The following is a 22,014-nucleotide window of genomic DNA, read 5'->3' as shown; positions in this document are numbered from 1 at the left end:
TCTATAGGCGATTGAGGTCATTTTTAATAGCAATATATACCATGTAAGTCACTGGAGTGCAACCACACCAGCATAAATGACTGAAGGCTTATCTGTCTAAATTCTAAATTATAGCAAATATAACATCTTTAAATGATTGATAAAAGAAGTAAATATTTAGGATATTTCCAAGCAATACCGCATAGTTGATTATTTAGAAATAGTATTCCTTAGGATTAGGAATACTGAACTTCTTAAAATTCTTTATTAAAATTATAAGAAATTATATAAATTACATGGAATTTTAATGAGTTTTTGAAACTATAATCATAAATATATGTATTATATTAATATTAACTTGTACAACACAACATGAGGCTGGTTGCAGTGGCTCACGCCTGTAATCCCAGCACTTTGGAAGGCTGAGATGGGCAGATCACCTGAGGTCAGGAGTTTGAGACCAGCCTGGCCAACATGGCAAAACCTCATCTCTACTAAAAACAAAAATTAGCTAGGTGTGGTAATCCCAGCTACTTGAAAGGCTGAGGAGAATCACCTGAAACTGGGAGGTGGTGGTTGCAGTGAGCTGAGATTGCATCACTGTACTTCAGCCTGGGGGATGGAGGGAGATTCTGTCTCAAAAAAATAAATAAATAAAATATTTAAAAAATGTGCGACATGATAGTATATTAATGCTACAGGCAAACTATTATGATTTCTCTTACAGAACTGTCTTCTTAAAGCACAAAACTAGATAAAGATGTCAAATGATACGTAACTGAAAAATATTATAGACTCCCTTTATCTGTAGGAGACATATTCCAAGACCTCCAATGGATGCCTCGAAACCACAGACAGTAATGAACCCTAATACATATGGCCACGTGTCGCTTAATGAGGGGATTTCTTCATTGTGTGAACATCATAGGGTGTACTTACACAAACCTAGATGGCACAGCCTACTACACATGTATGATATATGTTATAGTCTATTGCTCCTAGGCTACAAACCTGCATCAAAAATAAGTGCTAGCATAGTCTAATAAAAGCATGCAGAAGGATACACACTCACCTTGTAGCACTTAGGAAGCATCATCTTACTACTGAGGGTTAGGGTTTTAAAACAATGTGTCTTATAAATTCCAAACTGTTTATCAGCTAGAGCAGGGATGGCAAAATATGGCCTGGATGTTTGTTTTTGTATAAAAAGTTCTACTGGGATGCAGCCATGCCCATCCGTTTATGTACTGTCTATGGCCGCTTTAGCATTACAATGGCAAAGTTACCTCAGTGACCACGTGGTCTGCAAAGGCATACCCTTTAAGAAAAAGTTTGCCAGCTTTCAAACTGGAGGACTTTTTAATACCACCTTTTAAGTATCTTTTTTATTCTAAAAATTTTCTGGTTAAGATTTTTTAGGGTAAATAAAGGGGAACCTTATTTCACTGAGATAATTACAATTCTAAATGACACATGACTATACAGGCTGCCTATTCTTGCTTTGACAAAAACAGGCATTGGGCTTGGCCTCTATTAGACTGCTGTGCTGGTCAGCTGCCACTCTGCTATCATGAGTGTCTGTTTCAAACACTCACATCAGCTTCTTCACACTCTCACTCCTCCACTGCTGCGACCTCTTTCAGGATGCTCCTTTTTTTTTTTTGAGACGGGGTTTCGCTCTTGTTACCCAGGCTGGCGTGCAATGGTGCGATCTCGGCTCACCGCAACCTCCGCCTCCTGGGTTCAGGAATTCTCCTGCCTCAGCCTCCCGAGTAGCTGGGATTACAGGCACACGCCACCATGCCCAGCTAATTTTTTGTATTTTAGTAGAGACGGGGTTTCACCATGTTGACCAGGATGGTCTCGATCTCTTGACCTCGTGATCCACCCGCCTCGGCCTCCCAAAGTGCTGGGATTACAGGCTTGAGCCACCGTGCCCGGCCTCCAGGATGCTCCTTGAGCCTGCATTATCTGCCTCCTTTCCCTTGTTTATTCTTGCTAGTTTTACCATGTTTCTCAAGTACTCTGGATTTAGTGAAAGTACCAGAAACTTTGATCATCTCGTATTATTTACCAATTATTTGGTTCTACCTTATTTTTAAAAACTTTAGTGTTTAATATTTGCTCAGAGTTATTCACATACTAATTCATACTAACTTCTCACTCATTCCCCGTCTTGCATCTCAGTCTTTCCTTTTGGGTTTGCTTCTTCCTGAAGTGCATCCAAGTTATCACTCCATGTGTTGCTTGGGGGTACTGGGCACCTATGGGTGTGGCCTTGGATCAGATCTTACCCTTCTGCAACAATACTCGCTTGCTCATATTTGGGAATTTCTTCTTTGACCTTATGCTGCCTGTTTTCTGTCTTTCAAGGATTTCTTACAATTTCTTGTTAAATGGATCCAGTTCTTCTGGTCCAAAGCAGATACTGATCCACTCACTTTAAAAACATCTTTTCTGTCATTCGGGGCAAAAAGGGAATACCACAGAATGTGCTCAGACCTAAACCTTGTAATGGAAGCCTCACATCTGTTGATCTCTACATTTTCTCATTTACCAACTTGCATTGAAAATGAGGCCACAAGTCTTTTTACCTGCAGATATATACATATTCCATTTCTCATTAATTGTCCTGACAGTAATTCTGAAAAGCAATTTCAAGTAATAGTAAGAACACAGGCTGCTGAATTCTACATCTTGGAACAAACCTTGATTCCATTAGATGCTATTTGACTTTCAAGCAGTTACACCTCCCTGATATAAATGGTTTCTTTATACATAAAAGAGAGATAATAATTCCTAAGTATTTAGGCTTATGATAAATTACAAATGATACAGCCTTCATATAAAGTTTGATTTCAAATATTCTAGCAAACATCTTTGTTTCTGTGATTCCCCCCCATTAGTTGTGATCATATTGAGTTTCTAAATCCCTGCTTATTAGTTTGCCATTTTTCCTATGCTAAGGATAAATCAACCGGATAATGTATTAGAAATGTCAGTGAATCTGGAAAGTTCTTAAACCAAGTCTTTTCAAGTGAATTCATAATAATCCATAAGAATTCTATTTTTGATAAAGGCAGAACAAATTAGACCTAATATAAACACTGATTATAACTTTTAAAAGATGCACTGGAATAGCCCTATTTTCGCAACTAAGAATTTTTGAAAAAGTATAATCAATTTTCAGAAACAATCTGCCTAACAAAACTACAGGGTATCCATTAAAGCAGCTTATGCCATAATAAATCAAAGTAACTAATTTTGAAAAAGCAGAAGTAAAATGTACTATGCTGATTTCAAAAAGGAAAGAAGAAAATCTCTTTGATATAAAACAATAGCTCTACATGGTTAAAAATGGTCTGCTACCAACATAGCTATTTCCGAATATCACTTATTTGGCTAAAAAAGTCAAGGTTCAGACACAAATAAAAGAAGAAAATAAGTAAAAGAAAAAGTAAAAGTAAAGCATAAGTAAAAGAAAAAACTAGTTAAAAGTAAGAAAACTCACAATCAATAATTTAGCAACACAGTACATGTTTATAGGGAACTTTCTGGGATAACATCTTAGGGCCTAATGTACATGCAAATCAACCTAACTTTTCAAGAACTTAATGTTTTCAACTCTTTAACAATGGAAACTTAAAACCACAAGGTCTCAGTGACCTAAAGCATCATGTTTTGGGAATAAGGAATACAGAACAATGGTTTGGGTTCTCACTAGCATAAAAATTATATCTTGTTTTGTTTTTCCTAGGAGGACAGAGAGGTCTAACACAAAGACAAATTGTTCTGATCTACAGTTTGAGATATGGCTAATAGGAAAAAGTACAATTTAGGGCAGGTCATTTAGTAAATGTCCAGGGACCTAGGCAAAAAAGGATCCCATGGAGGTTTTTATTTTCAGAGAACAAAACTCTTGGCTGGGTAAGAAAAGAGAGGGAAAGAAGGGTAAGGAAGGAGTCCTCCATTTCTTTTGCGAGCTAGTAGACAGGCTGAAGCCACAGAAATAAAGCCAATGCTGAACAAGAGACCTGAGACAGGCCAAAAATAAAAATAAAAAAATCAGATTACAGTCATGCATCTTAAACCCAGGGTCAAGCTGTGCCTCAACTGTACAGTTATATAAATTAGTAAGATCTCTTTACTATTTAAGCTTGTCTAAGCTGGGTTCAGTTACTTGCAAGACAGAGTCCTAACTAGTATAGTATTGAAATTATATAAATCTTTCATAAACAGCAAATCTGTTTTTGATATAGTAAGCAAAAACATTTCCCAGGGATGAAATTATCTAGCAGTTTTCAAAGGTACTCAGTAATCCTTTCATGGACGTAGGGGAGGGATGGACAGTAAAGAGAAAGACAGTGACTGGAAATCTTTGTGAGCGCACCCTATCACAGATGCTGGATCCACTAGCGTTTGCTTTATTTTGGCTTTTGTAGAAATGCATCATTCATATTCGTATGGTATGAAAATTGCTCCTGATATATAACCAAACCCAAACCCAAACAACAACGAAACAAACATATATTTAAAGAAATCCAGCAATTGTGGTTAACATGAAGCTATGGGTAGAAGAAACTCTAGTTCTATTTAGAGGATCCAAATTAACTGCTTTTAGAACCATATCTTTACAAAGTTGTCAATAAAGTGTTAAGAGATAAATGTGCTTGGCCGGGCGCGGTGGCTCAAGCCTGTAATCCCAGCACTTTGGGAGGCCGAGGCGGGTGGATCACGAGGTCAAGAGATCGAGACCATCCTGGTCAACATGGTGAAACCCCGTCTCTACTAATACAAAAAATTAGCTGGGCACGGTGGCGCGTGCCTGTAATCCCAGCTACTCAGGAGGCTGAGGCAGGAGAATTGCCTGAACCCAGGAGGCGGAGGTTGCGGTGAGCCGAGATCGCGCCATTGCACTCCAGCCTGGGTATCACGAGCGAAACTCCGTCTCAAAAAAAAAAAAAAAAAGAGATAAATGTGCTATCTTCTTTCCCAATTTTCTTTGTATCGTATTGAAGGTGACACTACAAAACATAAAATCCTCTTCAACCTTAGTTATAATAAAAGCTACTACTTACTGAGTGCTTACTATATATCAGGTACTGTAGCAAAATGCTTTGTATACATCTACTCATTTAATTTCTGTTTTTCTCTTGCTTCTTTCAGCAGGGCTTATTTTAATATCCCAAATGCACTATTATAAAGAACACTTTGCAGAGTATGGTCACAAAATGACAAAGCTGAAATACTAATGAAGTATTGTAACTGGTAATATTTTGTAAAGATTTCTTGCTTTCCAACATCTGTAGGATCCACCTAATACAGCTAGAATGGCTGCAACTAAACGGTTAATTTCTGAGTCTGGATTTTGAACTCTATCTAAGGGCTTATAATAGCAAAGACAAAAAAGGTAGGAAAACTCAATTTATCACTATCACAAGCATATCAAAAAAACCAGGTAATTTGGACAGCCCTTACTTACAGCAAACTACCTCTAACCGTTTTGCTCAGTATGTCCTCCAGAAAATAACACTTATATATTTCAAAGCAGTGTTACTCAAAGGGAGGTCTATGAACCTGGTACCAATCCACAAAGTATTAATATCCAAAATGACATTCTTCTACATCAAGTACAATGTACAATGTTTATTTCAAGGTGATTTTTTTTTTTTGGAAAAATTTTCTTGACAAAGGAGACTGTTGATTTATATTCACCCAAGCTCCTTATCTATCAGAAACTGGTCACTGTTTACAGGCCAGCTATTTTGAGTAACACTAGACCTCAATTTTGTATATTACTTTCAGTTTTCTGTCCCTGCTGCCACACAAAATTCAAATAAATTAACAATACTTGGCTTAAACACAGTAACAGAAAAAGCAATACAATTAGTAATTGACCTCACCTTTGACAGAAGCAATTTCACACAAGAAACATGACCCTCATAGACAGCAGACAGCAGAGGAGTAATATGATGTTTATCTGGAGCCTATGAAATAATAAACAAAGAGATAACCTTTTTCATTTCTTCCTTCTTTCTAGATTTAACTAGGAAACTCTTACAAGATATACCAATTTGCCTTTCTACAAATTAAAAAAAAAAATCAATCCACAGAGTCAAGTGTCTGGTCTCTTAGAGAGCTACCAGAGACCCAAGCCCACGAGCACTGTCTTTCCTTAGGAGTCAGAATAGTAGAGCACAGGGAGTAGGGCTTTGACCTCAGCTCAAATCTTGGCTCTGCCACTTACTATAGGACTATTATTTAGCCTTTCTGAACCGTGATTCCCCACAACCGTAGAAATGCCAATGTAGTCCAGTAAGGGAAGATGGGGGTAAGACACAGCCAATAAGGAGGTAGAAGGGCTGGGTAACATGGCATCCCTTGAAATGCAGAAGCTACAAAAGGCTAAAGTCGGGAGATGACTGTGCTTATCTGACCACTTGCCCGCTGACCTCTGCCCAATAATCCAGTTTACATTTAGCCTATGACTGCAGAGTCTTATGCTCTATTACATCATAGCTATTTGTTACTCACAGATAGTGCTAACTCCCCAAGCTTTAGAACTTGAAAAGCAACAGCCATGGGGCGGGGGAGGGGGGAACATCCTAACCTTCAATTATTGTCAGCTTAAAAAAGTCAGGGTTTTTTTTGGCTTATTTTTAAAAATCCCGCATCTGTATTTCTAAGTTATAGGCAATTTGGCATAATTTCAGACTGTATTCTTATTTAGAATGAAGTTTCTACAAATAACTATTTTATAATCTATAGAAAACAATTAACCATAGCATATTAACATGAATTTTTTCAAGAATGATAATGTAGTCTACGTACATTAATATCTGCTCCTTTCAGCAGCAGAAATTCCAGAATTTCAAGCTGCCCACAATCTGCTGCGTAATGAAGAGGCTTCCTTCCACCTTCTAGTGTCCGGTTGACATCTTCTCCCTTATAAGAAAAGCAAATGAAAACAAGATTTATGTGAATGGAAGACTTAAGAAGCGAAATGCGGCATCTGATATTTTTACTTTCTTAAAGCCATAGGAGTTTCATGAAACAATTAACAATTCTTGAAAAATGAAATAACCAAAAGCTCGAAACTCTGCACAGGAGTTAACATACAGTATGATGGAACTTCAAGTCACGAGTAGTCAAGCTGAAAACAATACACAATAATGATAAATGTAATGAAACTGAACCTCTCCATTTCTAAGGGGTTCAATCAGCACAATGTCAATATGTGACAACAAAAGACTAGTGAGTTCAAGCACTGAGATTTTACAGTTCATGTTACTTGTATTTTAATTCTTCAAAGAAAGTATTCCTACTTTGATGTAGGCAGCCATCAATATTACAAGGTAATTTCAGTACTAGGTATAAAGAATTTATTTCATTCAACATTCAGTAAAGACCAATTGTGTGGCAGGCACCATGCTAGGCAGTAGGAGACAGTGGTCAGCAAAATCAGACACGACTCCTGACTACATGAAGCTTATCATCTGGGGTTGGGGGGCAGATATTAATAATCACAAAATTAAATATATAATTTCAAAATACAAGTGCTATAAAAAAAGGAATTCAGGGCTTTCAGAAGATCATGACAATCTTAGTGATGAATGGAAGTATAGGGCCAGAAAAATGAACTTAAGTCTAAAAAAGTCATTTTCATTCACTGAAGATTAACAGAGACTAAAACTGATGACTACCTTCTCTATGGACCAGCTGTAACACATCTGGCACTCTGATACACCCATTATTTCTAATCTTCAAACAACCCCAAGAAGATAAAACCGCCATCTAATATATGAGAAGTCTAAAGCTGAAAGAGATTAAATAACTTTTTACTGTGGTTCAGTTAGTAACAGAGTGGAGATTTAAACCCATTCTCTTTCTGTACCAACATGCTGTTTCTAATCTGGTATTTGCCCCTTCTGTCTTAGGAGGGTTCAGATTTTACTGAGGAACAAAATGTCCTAAAGAGTTTATTTTCTCAGCTGGATGTGGTGGCTCACACCTGTAATCCCAGCACTTTGGGAGGCCAAGATTGGTGGATCACTTGAGCCTAGGAGTTCAAGACCAGCCTGGGCAACATGGTGAAACACCATCTCTACTAAAAATATAAAAAATTAGCTGGGTGTGATGGCATGCTCCTGTGGTCCAGCTACTTGGGAGGCTGAGGTGGGAGGATCACCTGAGCCCAGGAAGTTGAGGCTGTAATGAGCCATGATTGCACCACTACACTCCAGCTGGGGTGATAGGAGTGAGGTCCTGGCTCAAACAAACAAAATTTATTTTCTCAACAACTCTATTATTCATTTAGTATAGCTTGGTCAACTTATCAAGTCATACCCTGAATCAAGATGTTCAGAGCCCTATCATTTTACAGCCACTATAAACCATTCTTCCAAATACACATACTCTAAACTCCCCCTCTCCTTTGTCACTTATGCTTGCCCCGTTCCTCCTTCCCATTAACTTAAATACTATAGGTTCTACAAGCCCCAATTAAATGTAAGATTTACCTTGTCTATGAAATTTTCTGTGGTGATGGTAAGCTCTCCCTTTGTAAAACAGGAATCAGTATTTAAATATGACCTTATAACTTTGTGTGTGCCTTCTTTCCCAACAGAATGCAAATTCCTTGAGAGTAGAAATGTTTTCTTCTTTATATTTTCCTACAGTATGATATGGGAGTTAATAACAGGAGCTCCATCACCATACACCTTGGGCAAGTTACTTACTTTCTATGTGTATGAGTTTTCTTAACTGTAAAATAGAGATGACAGTACCTACAGCTCATGGAGTTGTGAGGATTAAACTATATGATCCATGTAAAGCACTGGGATATCATATTAGCTAATATTAATAGAAATATGGTTAGCTGTTATCTGTTAAGTATTATCTATGTACATAATAGGTATATGCAAATATGAATTTACTTATTCTTAAGCATTCTGAGAGAAGGGTGATACCAACTGTCTACCATAGCAACCAATGCTGACAGTGAAGCATTATGTAAAGAAACTAAATTATAGAATGTTTCCAAATTCCAGCCCACATGTGTATTTCAAACATATTGTTTTTTTGGCGGATCAAGAGTTTTATCAGAAAGCATCTTCCTACTCTGAAATATTAGATGATAAAACAATCTTTTTCTAAGTTAAGACTTCAGTAATCAAAGCAATAATTTCTAATGAATTGTTTACTCAAGTCAATATGTGATATGTGCATTACAACAGGGCCTCCTGTAAATCAGAAGGATATAGAATGAAGGTGTATAATGTGCCTAAAATCACTGAAGACCAGGTCAGTACCCCAACTCTACCACTTAGTTGTGGGTTTCTAAATTTTAGTTTTCTTATCTGTAAAATGAGAATAGAAATACCTACCCTTCACAGGGTTTTAGTGTTTCATTAGATGACATAAGCTATGCAAAGTGTTTAACATAGTGCTGACACATTGTTTAACACATGTATAATAAAGGCTATTATATTTAATAAAGGTTAACTATTATTTTTGTGGATTCTTGGCACTGACTTATACTGGACAGAAAAGATTATTCAAAATAGGATTAAGGCAGGTTTCTGCACAATGGTTGAAATACAAATAATTAAAGACATTATTTATTGTAACATGTTTTATATTCAAAATCAAATTTAAATAGTAAGGGCGAACTGCCATACAACCTTAGTCTTTATTCAAAACTGCAAAAATGTTGAGGCAAAGAATATTTAACAATTCAGATAAAATTAGTTTTCCTCTATTAACATTTCCTTTCTATTGTTAATATTACTTGGACAGGATTAACTAGACGAGTCTTTAGAGTGAGACAAAGCAAATAAATACGTGCAATAAGTCATCGATAAGATGGCTTTGTCAAAGATACTTCCATGAATCAAAATGTTACATCCTCCCTTGCACTCTTAATACGAGTGCAAAATGCCTATCAAATGGGGTTGTGAGTTTAAACTTTCTCCTTTATCCCTTCAGAGATTTACATTACAATTCTTATTTTAGCATACAAAAAGATGACAAGAATGAAAAGGCTTTGTGTGACTGACAGAAAAAAAATACCTTGTCAGCAGGGCCTTAGCAAAGCAGTACTTACGGAGAAATTTATAGCACTAAATGCCTGTACTAGAAAAACAGAAAGATTTCAAATGAATAATCTTTGTATTTCCACCATAAGAAACTAGAAAAAAAATTAAATCCAAAATAAGCAGGAAAAAAGAAGAAAGATCAGGGTAAAAATCAAAGAAAAAGAAAACAGAAAAATGAGAGGAATCAAAAGCTGATTCTTCAAGATCAATACAACTGATAAACCTCTAGCAAGAGTCATCAGGAAAAGAGTGAATACACAATGTGCCAATATCAGACTACAGATTATCTCCCCACAATGAAACCTTCAGACTCCAGATGGCACCACTGTAAATTCTACTAACATTTAAGTGAACAAATAATACCAATTCTACCCACTCTTTCTGAAAATGGAATAGATGGGATGTTATCTCAACTCATTCTGTGAGTTCAGCATTACTTTGATTCTAAAACAAGACAAAGTTGCTATAAGAAAAGAATACTATATGCCAATATTCTCATGAAAAGCAATGGAAAAATTTTAGACAAAATTGTAGCAAATTTAATCCAACATTATGTAATAAGGATAATATACTATGACCCAGTGGGGTTTATCCCAGGAATAAGGTTGATTTAACATTTGAAACGTCAGTGAATATAATTTACCATTTTAACAAACAAAAAGTAAAAGCCATATGATTGATCATCTCAATGGATTAAAAAAGAAACCAATATCCATTTCTCATCAGAATTTAGCAAACTAGGATAAGAAGGAAACTTCCTTGGCCTACAAAAAAACCTACATTTAAGATCATACTTAATTGGTAAAAGACTGAAAGCTTTCCTCCTAAGATCAGGAACAAGACAAGGATGTCTGTTCTTACCACTTCAATGTTGTACCAGAGGTTCTAATCAGCACAATCAGGCGTGAAAAGAAATAAAAGGCATCCATTTTGGAAAGGAAGAATTAAAGCTGTCTTTTATCTGCAGATCACATGGTTTCGCGGGGGGGTGGTCCTGAATGACAATTTCACCAGGTTTTCAGCAGTCCTGATGGGTGGTAGGTTCAACTTGTGGTGGTGAAATAGGGAGAAGATAGTGCTCTATATAGATCCTTTCTTTCCTGCCTGCAGCCTATATTCTAGGCCTTACTGATATCACCAGAGATAAAGACACCTATTTTGTAATTTTCATTCTACCTTCATAAAACATTACCAGCTACAGAGAAAAATCAAACCCTAATTTTCTTTCCCAGATTCTGGGGACAGAGAAGAGAGATACATAATCTTAACAGGCTCCTTAGCTCAGATGGAAATGTTACCATGTTTTCCTTTTCCTCTGGCTCTTCCACTTGCCACAGAGACTATTTTAAACCTCTTCTACTTATTATAGACCTTAGACTTTTGTCTCCTCCTTCCCCTTCATTCTTAGCAGATAAGCCCATATCCTTCTTTATACAGAAGACTGCCTTCAGACAAGATCTCCCTCAGGAACTTCCCTCTATCACACCTTCCTGCAAGTGACCCATCCTCTCATCCTATCAAAAGCCATCCCTCGCCTATGTTTTGTATATTGTCCCTTCTTTCTTCTTTTTTTGGGGGAAAACTTCATGTTTATTCCTTTTCCTGACTGTGTTTTCAACCTCTCCTGTTTTACTGGCTCCTTCTCATCGGCATGTGCCATTCACAGCTCTTTCACTAAAAAAGCCAACAGCAGCACAAAAGCCTCCCCTTGGACTTGACATCCGCCCTTCAGTTACTGTTCTCTTTCCTCCCTTCCAGGGCTCAACTTTACAAAAGGGTTGTCTGTATTTGCTATCTCCAGTGTTTCACCGTGGACTCTAATCTGGCTTCCACCCTCAACACTATTACCATAACCATTTTTGCCTAGGTCAAGGGTCTCTACTTTGCAAATAACAAAGCTTCCCTTTACTCTTTCCTTTCATTGCAACAAGAAGTCTGTCAGTTATTGAAACACAACCTACATTGTATTATATTAAAACATACTAAATTGCTTTGAAGCTATTTTCTCTAAATATGGTATATTCCATATATGTAATACAAGTAACACATGTAATATGTTAATATTATACATAATACAAATATGAAACACTACTACTTCATAGTATATTCTGGTGATGAATTTAAATTAAATACATACACTCTATCTGAAACCACCATAGAGACCATAAAATGCTTTAGGATGGGTTGACTTCTGATGCCTTTAAGAGTGTAGAGGAGGATTGAGATTATAGTGGAAAGGAGAAAGTCTATGTGAAATTCTAACTCAAATGGAACCCAAGAAAGGTCTTAAGATTACATTCTGGCAACCCGAGATTAGCTTCTCTGAGTCTTCCTTGGTCCTAACCTGAATTCTTCTTAGTGTTAAAAAATTAAAATAAGAGTAGTTGGTGAGTTCCATGTTGGAGGAGAACCTAATTATTATATCATTTGTTCCAATGCCAAAGCATAGTGCTATAGTTTTGATGTGTGCCCAGAAAATCTCATGTTGAAATTTAATATTACAGGTGGGGGCCTAAAGAGAGATGTCTGGGTCATGGGAGTGGATCTCTGATGAACAGATTAATGCTCTCACTGGGTGCGGGGTAAGTGAATTCTTAACCCATTAGTTCTTCTGAGAGCTGGTTGTTAATAAGAGCCTGGCACCTCTAACCTCCCTTGCTTCCTCTCTTACCATGTGATCTCTCTACACCTGGTTCCCGTTCTCTTTCTGCCGTGAGTGGAGGCAGCCTGTGGCCCTTGACAGATGCAGGTCCCAATCTTACACTTTCCTATACATCAGAATCATGAACCAAATAAACCTTGTTCTTTATAAAGTACTCAGCCTCAGATATTCCTTTTTAACAACCCTAAACAGACTAACACACATGGTATTTTAGGACTGGGCACTGGACAGATTTTTCAACTTAGAAAAATTAAATATTATTGGCATTTTCCTGATATTCTCAATATATAATTCCCTTATTTTAATCCTCATAGTTCTTGTTTATATGTCTCTCATTACACTGACCTCTATTTGATCAGGTATTTGTTATTTATATACTTTAATAAAAACTTGATTAAAGAAAGAACAATGAAACAACAATGTCTTACTTGTTTATATGTTGCCTACATGTCTGTGGTGACTTGTGCACAGCAGTCTTATTTTAATGAATCCTATAGTCACTTAGAACAGCTTTGTCACAAGGCAACCTATTGCCTACCAAACAGCTACTACTTCACAAAGTGAAATCGTTTTTAAAACCTTATTAAGATCTCTGAAAGTCATACAGTATTGGTGTTGGAAGGAGCTCTGAATGTCATCTAATTCAGCCACCCATTCTATGTTTTAATACTTGCTTGTGACTGCCCAACCTGTAACTGAGTATCTCTAATGAAAGGCAATTCAGAACCTTGCTGCTCAGTCTATTCCTGCTCTCAGTACTGGAAAATTCACTGTTTCTAAGTTCTGGTTCTATCCCTTGCAGACACATGGCACAAGCAATTCTTATTTTTGCATTAGGTTATTAATTGTGTTTAGCAGTCACAACACACTGTGACGCAACTAAATATTTTCATTGATTTGTTATTATCCTGAATTTGAGTCACTAATGGGTCAGAGAGATCTATCACCTGCGGACCCCTAATCTAGTTCATGACACTTTCATCCAACCATCCTTCCCCATCATTCCCTAAAGGATATCATTGAAACATTAAAATTTCAGTGAAGTATTTCGGATTACCTTTATAACAGTCTAGAAACTTTAAAAAAAGGAAATTAGTATAGCATGAATTATTTCAAAATGATCCCCTGGTAAGTGTTATAAACCACCCCACTGCCACCACTTATAAAATAAAATCTGGAAATTAAAAAATATTTTAGCTTAAAAAAAAAAAAAGGGTAGGGCGTGGTGGCTCACGCCTGTCATCCAAGCACTTTGGAGGCCAAGGCGGGTGGATCATCTGAGGTCGGGAGTTCAAGACCAGCCTGACCAACACGGTAATATTTTAGCAAGGCCTACCATCCAAAATACAACCACCGTTACCACTCTGCTGTTAATTCTGTTTAATTATTTTCTATAAAAATAGTTGCTTTAAAAAGTTGTAATCACATGTATTCTTTCACATGAGGCATAATTCTTGAAAGATACATATATTCTATCACATGGATATGCCACAGTTTACTTATTCTAATTCCAGACATATAATAAGTATCAAATACCCTGTAACATTAAAATTCTTATTTTACAGTACATAATAGTTCCATATTTCATTGATTCCAAAGCACAAGTTTTTCTGTATTTTAATGTCCCTAAAATTGGGTCACAGACACCACTTCACCTTGGAGACTGGGGGAAAAGTACTCATGGGTTCATTGGTACTCTGTGTAAACACTAACAATCACTGCCTATCCCTGGCTTTGCTGCTGAAACCTATACATGGGTGGATCAAGATGTTAGAATGTAAAGTACAGAATTAGATTAAGCTGACTCTGAAGAACATAAATGGCAAAATTCACTGAATCGAACTGCAGATATTATTCTCATGAAAATTTGGTGAGTGTGCCATCAATTGTTTTTTATACAGAGAAGAGAAATTAAATATTAAATAGAACATGTCGTAGATCTAATTTCTGAGAACAATGCTACTGGCTGTATGGGGAGTATCCCTAGAATTTAGTATATGCCACCTGGCTATCACCACTGAGTCGGTTGTTTGCTCTTTTAACAGTACTACAAGCAAGGGAAGATATTTCTAGTTTGTCAGTATTATTCAAGGGGAACATCTGTTGTTGTTGTTTTTTTTAATGGAACATCTGTTTTTTTAAGATCAAGATAAACTAGTGTATTGCCTCTTGCTTTACTGCAACAACAAGATGAAATCAAACTTATATGGTATAATTTCCTCTTTACAATACCAAGTTGTTTTTTCCTTCTAGTATTTCATGCTTATTAGATGGTTTATTCTAATATTTTCCAAAAGATAGCAATTTGATTACTCAATCATTCACGAAACATTTATTCATAGCTTATAAAGTTTTGGGAACTGTGGTAAGCATCTGAGATAATGATGAAAAAGGAGTCACTCATCATTATCATAGTCAGTCATTCCTTACAAGGAATTTGTAACCATAAAAAGCTGGACAACAAGTAAACCATTCATATCATGTGATTAAATTTTATCACGTGATAAAGCTGCGGTACAGGCTATGACTTTGTTTTGGGAATACAGAAAAGGAGATGTAGCTCAGCCTAGGAGGGGTCTAATAAAGCTACTAAGAAGAGGTAAAGCTTGGGCTAAGCCTAACATATTTTTCTTAAGAAAAATAAAACAGATTGTCTTTTCCAGTCTTTATGATTTCATTTTTTAAAAAACAATGTAATGAAGTTATACCTTAGGCAACAGAGAATATAAAAGATCAGATGAACAAAACCACCAGCACAAGGATTCTTCTAGTACATAAACAGGTTGTAAGTGGCGGTGGTCTTATAAACAGGTGGTCAGAGGCAATCCGTACATCCTAACTGCTAGCACACTCTAAATCTGAATAGTGTTTCCCCTTATAAAGGATAGGTAACAGAAGAAAACCAATATGGAGGTAGGTGTATAAAAACTAATCATATGGCAAAAGAAATATATTGAAAACTCTTTCCTCTAAAATGTAGTAGAAAAAGAAAAAAAAAAAAACCTCTAAGGAAATACACACCTCTGAAATGATTTAATATAAGAAACTTAACTTTAGTGTTTGCCTTGGCAGCACCTATACTAAAACTGGAACAATACACAGAAGATTAGCACGGCTTCTCCACAAGGGTGACATGCAAATTCATGAAGCAGTTCCTATTTTTTTGGTTTTTAATAAAAAAAAAAAAACAAACTTTAGAAAACATCTACAGAGTAATCAAAATGCAATCCAAAAGACAAGGGCTCAGTGAGTAAGAATGTCTTAAGAAGAGAACAGGCAAACACACAAAGTAAACAAACTGAGGTGCAGGCTGACAGGAAAGGGGAGCTGCAGAGAAAGTGACATATAGCAAGGAAATTAAAATTGCAATTGCAAAATTAAAATTTGTAACAAAGTCAGTAAAGTTGGGAAACACTACTCAAATTAAGAAAACTCAATTAAGTAAAGACTTGTGAACAAGCTTAAGAAATTTTCCCAGAATACTGAGGTGATAAAGTAGTACAAATGTTTAAAGAAAAAGATGATTGGTATAAGGAGTGTAAGGTTCTAACTTATAAATAATACATAACCACAATGGGAATAGAAAGTTCTAAAAAGTTTTTTGAACTCAGGAAAGACCTGAGCCTATAAATTGTAAGAACTTGCTGTATCGTAGGCAAAACTTCAGATATTCCCCCCTCCAAAAAATACAGTTTTATAATTTCTTTTTTATAAGGATAAAGGAAAAAGATCCCCAAAATTAAAAAGTCAAAATCACATTAACACCAAAAAAATTTAAATTAGGCTGGTCTCATATTTGTGGCTTCCCTAGAGCGCTGAACTCCAAAGGACTACAGAGATAAACTATCAGATGTTTGGAGAGAGTATGAAATATATACTCCCCCACCCCTTTTTTTTTTGAGACAGCATCTCACTACCTTGTCCAGGCTGGATTTGAACTCCTGGGCTCAAGCAATCCTCCTGCCCCAGCCTCCCCAGTAGCTGGTACTACAGGTTCAATGTGCTAGGCTCTTAATGTCAAATTTAAAGATAAAGAAGAATTCTGAATTTTGTTAAACAACAAAAAGAACAGTAAACAAATTTCCAACCAGAAGCTGCTACTGAGAGATACTCAAAAGCAAAATATGAAAATGTAAATTTTTTTTAAATGGTCAAAAATATAATAGGCACATAAATCTAAGAAGCTAAGAAGAATAATACTAGTACATGATAAAGTAGAATTCAAAGCAAAAAAAGTAAATGGGAAAGATGTTCATTTTACATTAAAAAATGTATAAGCTAGTCTACATTTAATAATGTATACATTAAAAAAGTATAATCTGAAGAATGGTAAGAAAACAATGGACAAAAATAGCACAGTACAGAGAGACTATCATAATCATCTCAGTCTCTGGCAGGTAAGGACATAGCAGGCATAGGACATAGCAGGCATAATTAATAATTAATGAGATTGAATTAATGTATATCAAACTTTTTACTCTATGGAAATTGTACCTTACTATTTCACTGAATATTAACAAAATATTATTAAAATAGGACAAAGAAAACATCAATATTCCAAAGTCTTAAAACCTTACAGAACCCATTATTTAATCCTAGTGTAATAAAGCAAAATTAATACCAAAAGCTTTAGCACAAAGTAAACATAATAACTCAAAGAATGAACAAAAATAACACACAAAACACATACAACCAAACCAATACTAAATCTCCTAAATTACTGATGGAGCAAGGAAAACTCAATACTAGAATTACAGATCATTTTGAAAATAAAGGTTAATTATTCTGTTAATGGCAAGAATTACTTATGGACAGAACCAAATCTGTGAAAAACCAATCTGGAGGTGGTTAGTTAAATCAATATGAAATTACATGGATTTTAAAAGACTGTCACTGTTCATTATATTTTTCCCAGCTTTTTTCAATTTTTTCTCCCCTATTCTCCTAACTGGTTTTTAATATGAAACATAAACGTATTAACAAATATGTGGTATATTTTTAATAGTTCCAGACTTTCTCTTCAAAAGCAAAATCTTTTACATGCTCCTCCATAGTGTGGCTTGGTGGGGGTTATTCACTAGATTAGTATTTCTTACAGGCCTCTATTACAGAGCATTAAGTTTATTTGAATAATAAACACTACAACGAAATAGCACTCTTTATGCTATTTCTAAATGAAATGGCCATCTGACTCCTACAGATAGTGTTTTTTAGGCCTTTCTTCAGGTGAAAAGAAACAATACTCTTCCTTTGATCTCTAAGATAGGTACACATTGCTGCCACTGAGTTCTAAGGCAGAAGTACATACTGTACTGTCACGAGAGATCAATGTCCCAAAAGCTACCTAACAAATAGTAGACTAAATCAGCATATGTGGAACCACTTTGTACCACAGCATGTAAATTAAATATTGAACACATGACAGTGGGAAGGAGCAAAACTATTAAATTTACAAAATTCTATGTAGTTGAGTCAATGTCCCCGATAATTTCAGTTACTAACTTATTACCCTTCCTCGCTGAGAATTCAGAATTCCTTGACTGCAGTATTCAATATTTTAAAAATGACAGATCCATTTGAGATGAATGCTATAGTACCATCCGTTCTTTCCTAACATTCTCTCTCTGTCCTCCTCCCTACCCAATCCCCCAGATTAAAAGTCCTTATTTAGGATATAACTTTGCAAAAAAGAATTACATATTACTGTACTGGTGACATCAGTGTGTCAATACTGCAATTATAAATTACAATACAGCAATGGGTTTATATGTAAAATCTACCACTGAGGGGGCAAAGCAAACAAGAAAGGTGACAATACAATAATACTTTATCTGGAACTTTACAATACAGAAAAACTGAGAGATGGCACAATAGAAAGAAAGCAAGTCTGAAAGGACGAAAGTAGAAAATCAACTGCTCTTACTTGACATACTTCCTGAAACGTTAACATGGCACTAAATGCAAACTTTCTCTTGCTGATGTCATCCTCCCAAATGCATCAAACTTACAAGCTATGAATATGAACTCGTTTTAAATAATGACTAACAATACATTTGTAAGTGGTGGTGGTCTTATACATATACTTGGAACCTTCAACTTTGGCATTTTTTCTTTCAAAAATGACAACTTCAGTCATTCAAATTATAGAAATTTTAGTTTTAGTTTTCAGCTAATTTACTTACTAAATACACACAATTTTTCTTCTTTGGAAGGCTTAGAAGTAATTAATTACACTTAGACATTTTCTAACAAAATAGAATTTTTTAAAAGCGTAATCATGGTAAAAATTAAAATTTTAATAACAAAATGCATGTGTTTATATAAAGAAAGACTATCAAAATTAAGAAAATCCATTTAAAACATTATGGTAGTATGTCAATTTGGAAAAAAGATTCACATGATCAAAAAGTAGCTTCACTTACAAGATTCTAATTCATGGCACCACAGTTGGAGGGGAGGGAGGGAAGAGAGAAGAAAGGAAAGAAAAAAGGTGACAAGAGGCGAGAAAGAGAGGCAAAAATAAAAATTCAATACCTAAAGTTTCAAAGTATACAATCTGTAGAAATCTACTGAGTAGGAAGAATACAAATTTTCTTAAGATTGTTTTTCTGCTGCCAATATACATGAATGACAACTTGAAACTATTTTTTTCACAGCTGTTATTCCTGACAGAACTGCTTGTTGCACTGTTTTCTGCTACTATCAGAAAAGAAATCTAAAGGTAAACTGATTTTATACCCTTGCAATTAATGTTACTAATTAATTAATTAATTCTTCCTAACTTACAGATTAAAAAAAAAATCTTTGTAGCTAAACATTTTAGCTAGAATGTTTCTTGCCTTTCAGTTGTGCTAATTTTGCACAGAAGTTTGGGGACCCTTTTTTTACAATCTTGGGTGTTTTCAGTTCTGGAAATTTCTATTTTTATTAGTTCAAAGTTTGTATGTTCCTCCCTATTTTTTGCTGGTTAATTTCAATGTTTTATCTACTGTAATAGTCCATCTTCAGTTTTTTTCTATTTTTGTATTTTACTTGTAGATCTAAAATATGTCAATGCAAAATGACAGAAAAACAAATACACTTTTGGAGTGAGTTAGGGCATAGTTCAAATCTTGTCCTTCCATTTGATAGCTGTAAGATCTCAGGTAAGTTACTTAATTTCCATTTCCTTAACTAAAAAAATGGGGATAATGGGGATAAGGCTTAACCTTATGAGTTCTGAATTATATATATATACACACATAAATATAAATTCATTATGTACCAGAATAGAGAAAGTGCTCAACACCTTCTGTTCCCTTTCTTTTTCATTTTGAATTTGACATTCTATAGTCTTGATTCTCCTCTATATTGTAACCAAATATGACTTTATCTTAAGAAACTGCATACCTGCTTTTTATCCACATTTAATGTATTAAATAAGGGGAATAATTTATCAGAACCCATACGACCATCTTATTTGCCGTTTGTTCTCTAACTCTTTTAACTAACCCTACCAAAGAAAACTCATCTCAGTGGCTGACACTGTAGGTGCTCAAATGATATTTCCTGCATGAATTATGAATGAACCAGTGAAAACTTGCTAACTAGCCTTCTCTTTCAGTTCTGGAGTTGAAAATCAAGCCAGGGACAGGACTGGGAGGAAAATTCTGGAACGTTTTTGGTGAAGGATGATCTCATACAGCTGAAAAGATTTTGCAGAATCTACTTTCAGTTTAAGAATCTAAATTAGTTCCTGTTTGTATATTTACAAGTAATGATTCCTCGTTTTCAGGATTCTAGGCCTCTTGCCTAAGGTTCAAATTTAGTATAGAAATTCTATGCTTTTCCTTTTAGAGAATTTCATTCAACCTCCCTCTCTCTTCTGTCTATCCACATGCGGCATTCCATGCCTTACTTTTCCAGTTCAACATCTTTCAATCATAAAGATTTCTGAATAATGTTTTTTGATAATGCTGACCCCAAAATAAGTTTTATATTATACATTTTAATTTTTTCTATCTCAAAAACTTGAGAAAAAAGTGAAATTTAGTTTATTAGACATAGTTTTTCTAACTTCAATGTTATGTAGAGGTGTGCAACCTATGGCTCACGGGCCAAAGCCAGAATGTTGTCTGTTTTCGTAAATAAAGTTTTATTGGAACGCAGACAGACTCATTTGTTGACATATCATCTATGACTGCTTTTGCACAACAGCAGAGATGAACAGTTATGATAGAGACTGTGTGACTGCCAAGGTCTAAAATATTTACTAGCGGACCCTTTACAAAAAATGTGTGCCAACCCATGCTATTAAGCATTGGCCTCTCTAAACCTCCTCTTAGATCTACATAGACAACAATACAAATAGCAAATATTTACTATAGAATTTCAGTGTATTAAGCACTGCTTTACAAATTTTACATTTATATTATCTTTTAAAACTTGTACGCAACATGAATTGAGTATTATCACAATCCGTATTTACAGACACAAAGCAGAGGTTTGATGAAATTAAATAACACGGTCAAGGTTAGTAACTGGACAGGGCTGGGAATCAAACTCGGGTCTACCAAAATCCAAAGTGAAAGAGTAAATTACTTTCTTATAGAGAGCCTCAAAATAATAAATAATGACAAATGTTTTCTAAGGACTTAGTTTTAGGGTCAATATGCTTTTATGGTGTTATAAGTACTGTGGCATTAAGTATAGGTTTTAAAGTTTGTTTCTCAATACCAAGGTAAAAGCACTGATGATTCTTATTTTTCACAAGGAAGCAAGCACAAAACTATCTTTACTTTCAGTGTGACTGTACGGTCTTAAAAATTCTTAATTGAAATTCTAAAATGATAGTCATGAGAGGTTACAAGTGGAAGTAGCTGTTACAGTAACACAACTGTTGTCACTACAACAGTGTGGAAAAGTTGGACAAAGTTCATTGAGTTTATAACAACAAAGAGCTTGAAAATTTAGAGTTATTTCTAAGGAGGAAATGAAAGAACATCATTTACACTAAGAACATCTGTTAATATACAAAGCAGTATATGGTAAACCAACTTTGGAAACAACAAAGGAGAGCTTTGGGACAGTTTCTGCAAATTCTAATTAAATACAAATGCAAGGAAACTGTATGGTGGATAACAGGCAGTGTGATAACTAATGAGAATACAAAGATAATTGCTATCTTCAAACCCACAGCACATTAGGTGAGATAAGTAGGTAAAACTTAATATAGAGTTCTTAATTTCAAGCATCAGAAACCAAATCAGACTGATTAAGAAATGTAATACATTAACA

The 22,014-nt window shown here is 35.3% G+C and overlaps 1 protein-coding gene and 1 non-coding gene across 2 annotated transcripts in view; one reads left to right on the top strand and one right to left on the bottom strand.

Moving 5' to 3' along the window:
* Nucleotides 1-22,014, bottom strand: part of MTPN (myotrophin) — a 57,640-nt gene that overhangs the window by 25,121 nt on the left and 10,505 nt on the right. Inside the window, exons 2-3 of the mRNA XM_012465722.2 lie at nt 6,811-6,924; nt 5,883-5,966 (exon numbers count right to left, since the gene is read on the bottom strand). Coding sequence (XP_012321145.1) covers nt 5,883-5,966; nt 6,811-6,924 — 198 coding nt within the window. The remainder of the gene's footprint in view (nt 1-5,882; nt 5,967-6,810; nt 6,925-22,014) is intronic.
* LOC135274294 (U6 spliceosomal RNA) lies at nt 15,795-15,901 on the top strand. The gene has a single exon (XR_010342146.1). It is a non-coding gene; the product is annotated as a U6 spliceosomal RNA (small nuclear RNA).

Source organism: Aotus nancymaae, unplaced genomic scaffold, assembly GCF_030222135.1.
Source record: "Aotus nancymaae isolate 86718 unplaced genomic scaffold, 86718_ANA_hifiasm-v0.15.2.pri h1tg000002l, whole genome shotgun sequence".
NCBI classification, from domain to species: domain Eukaryota; kingdom Metazoa; phylum Chordata; class Mammalia; order Primates; family Aotidae; genus Aotus; species Aotus nancymaae.
The sequence above is the reverse complement of the archived record's forward strand: the minus strand, read 5'-3'. Positions and strand labels throughout refer to the sequence as shown.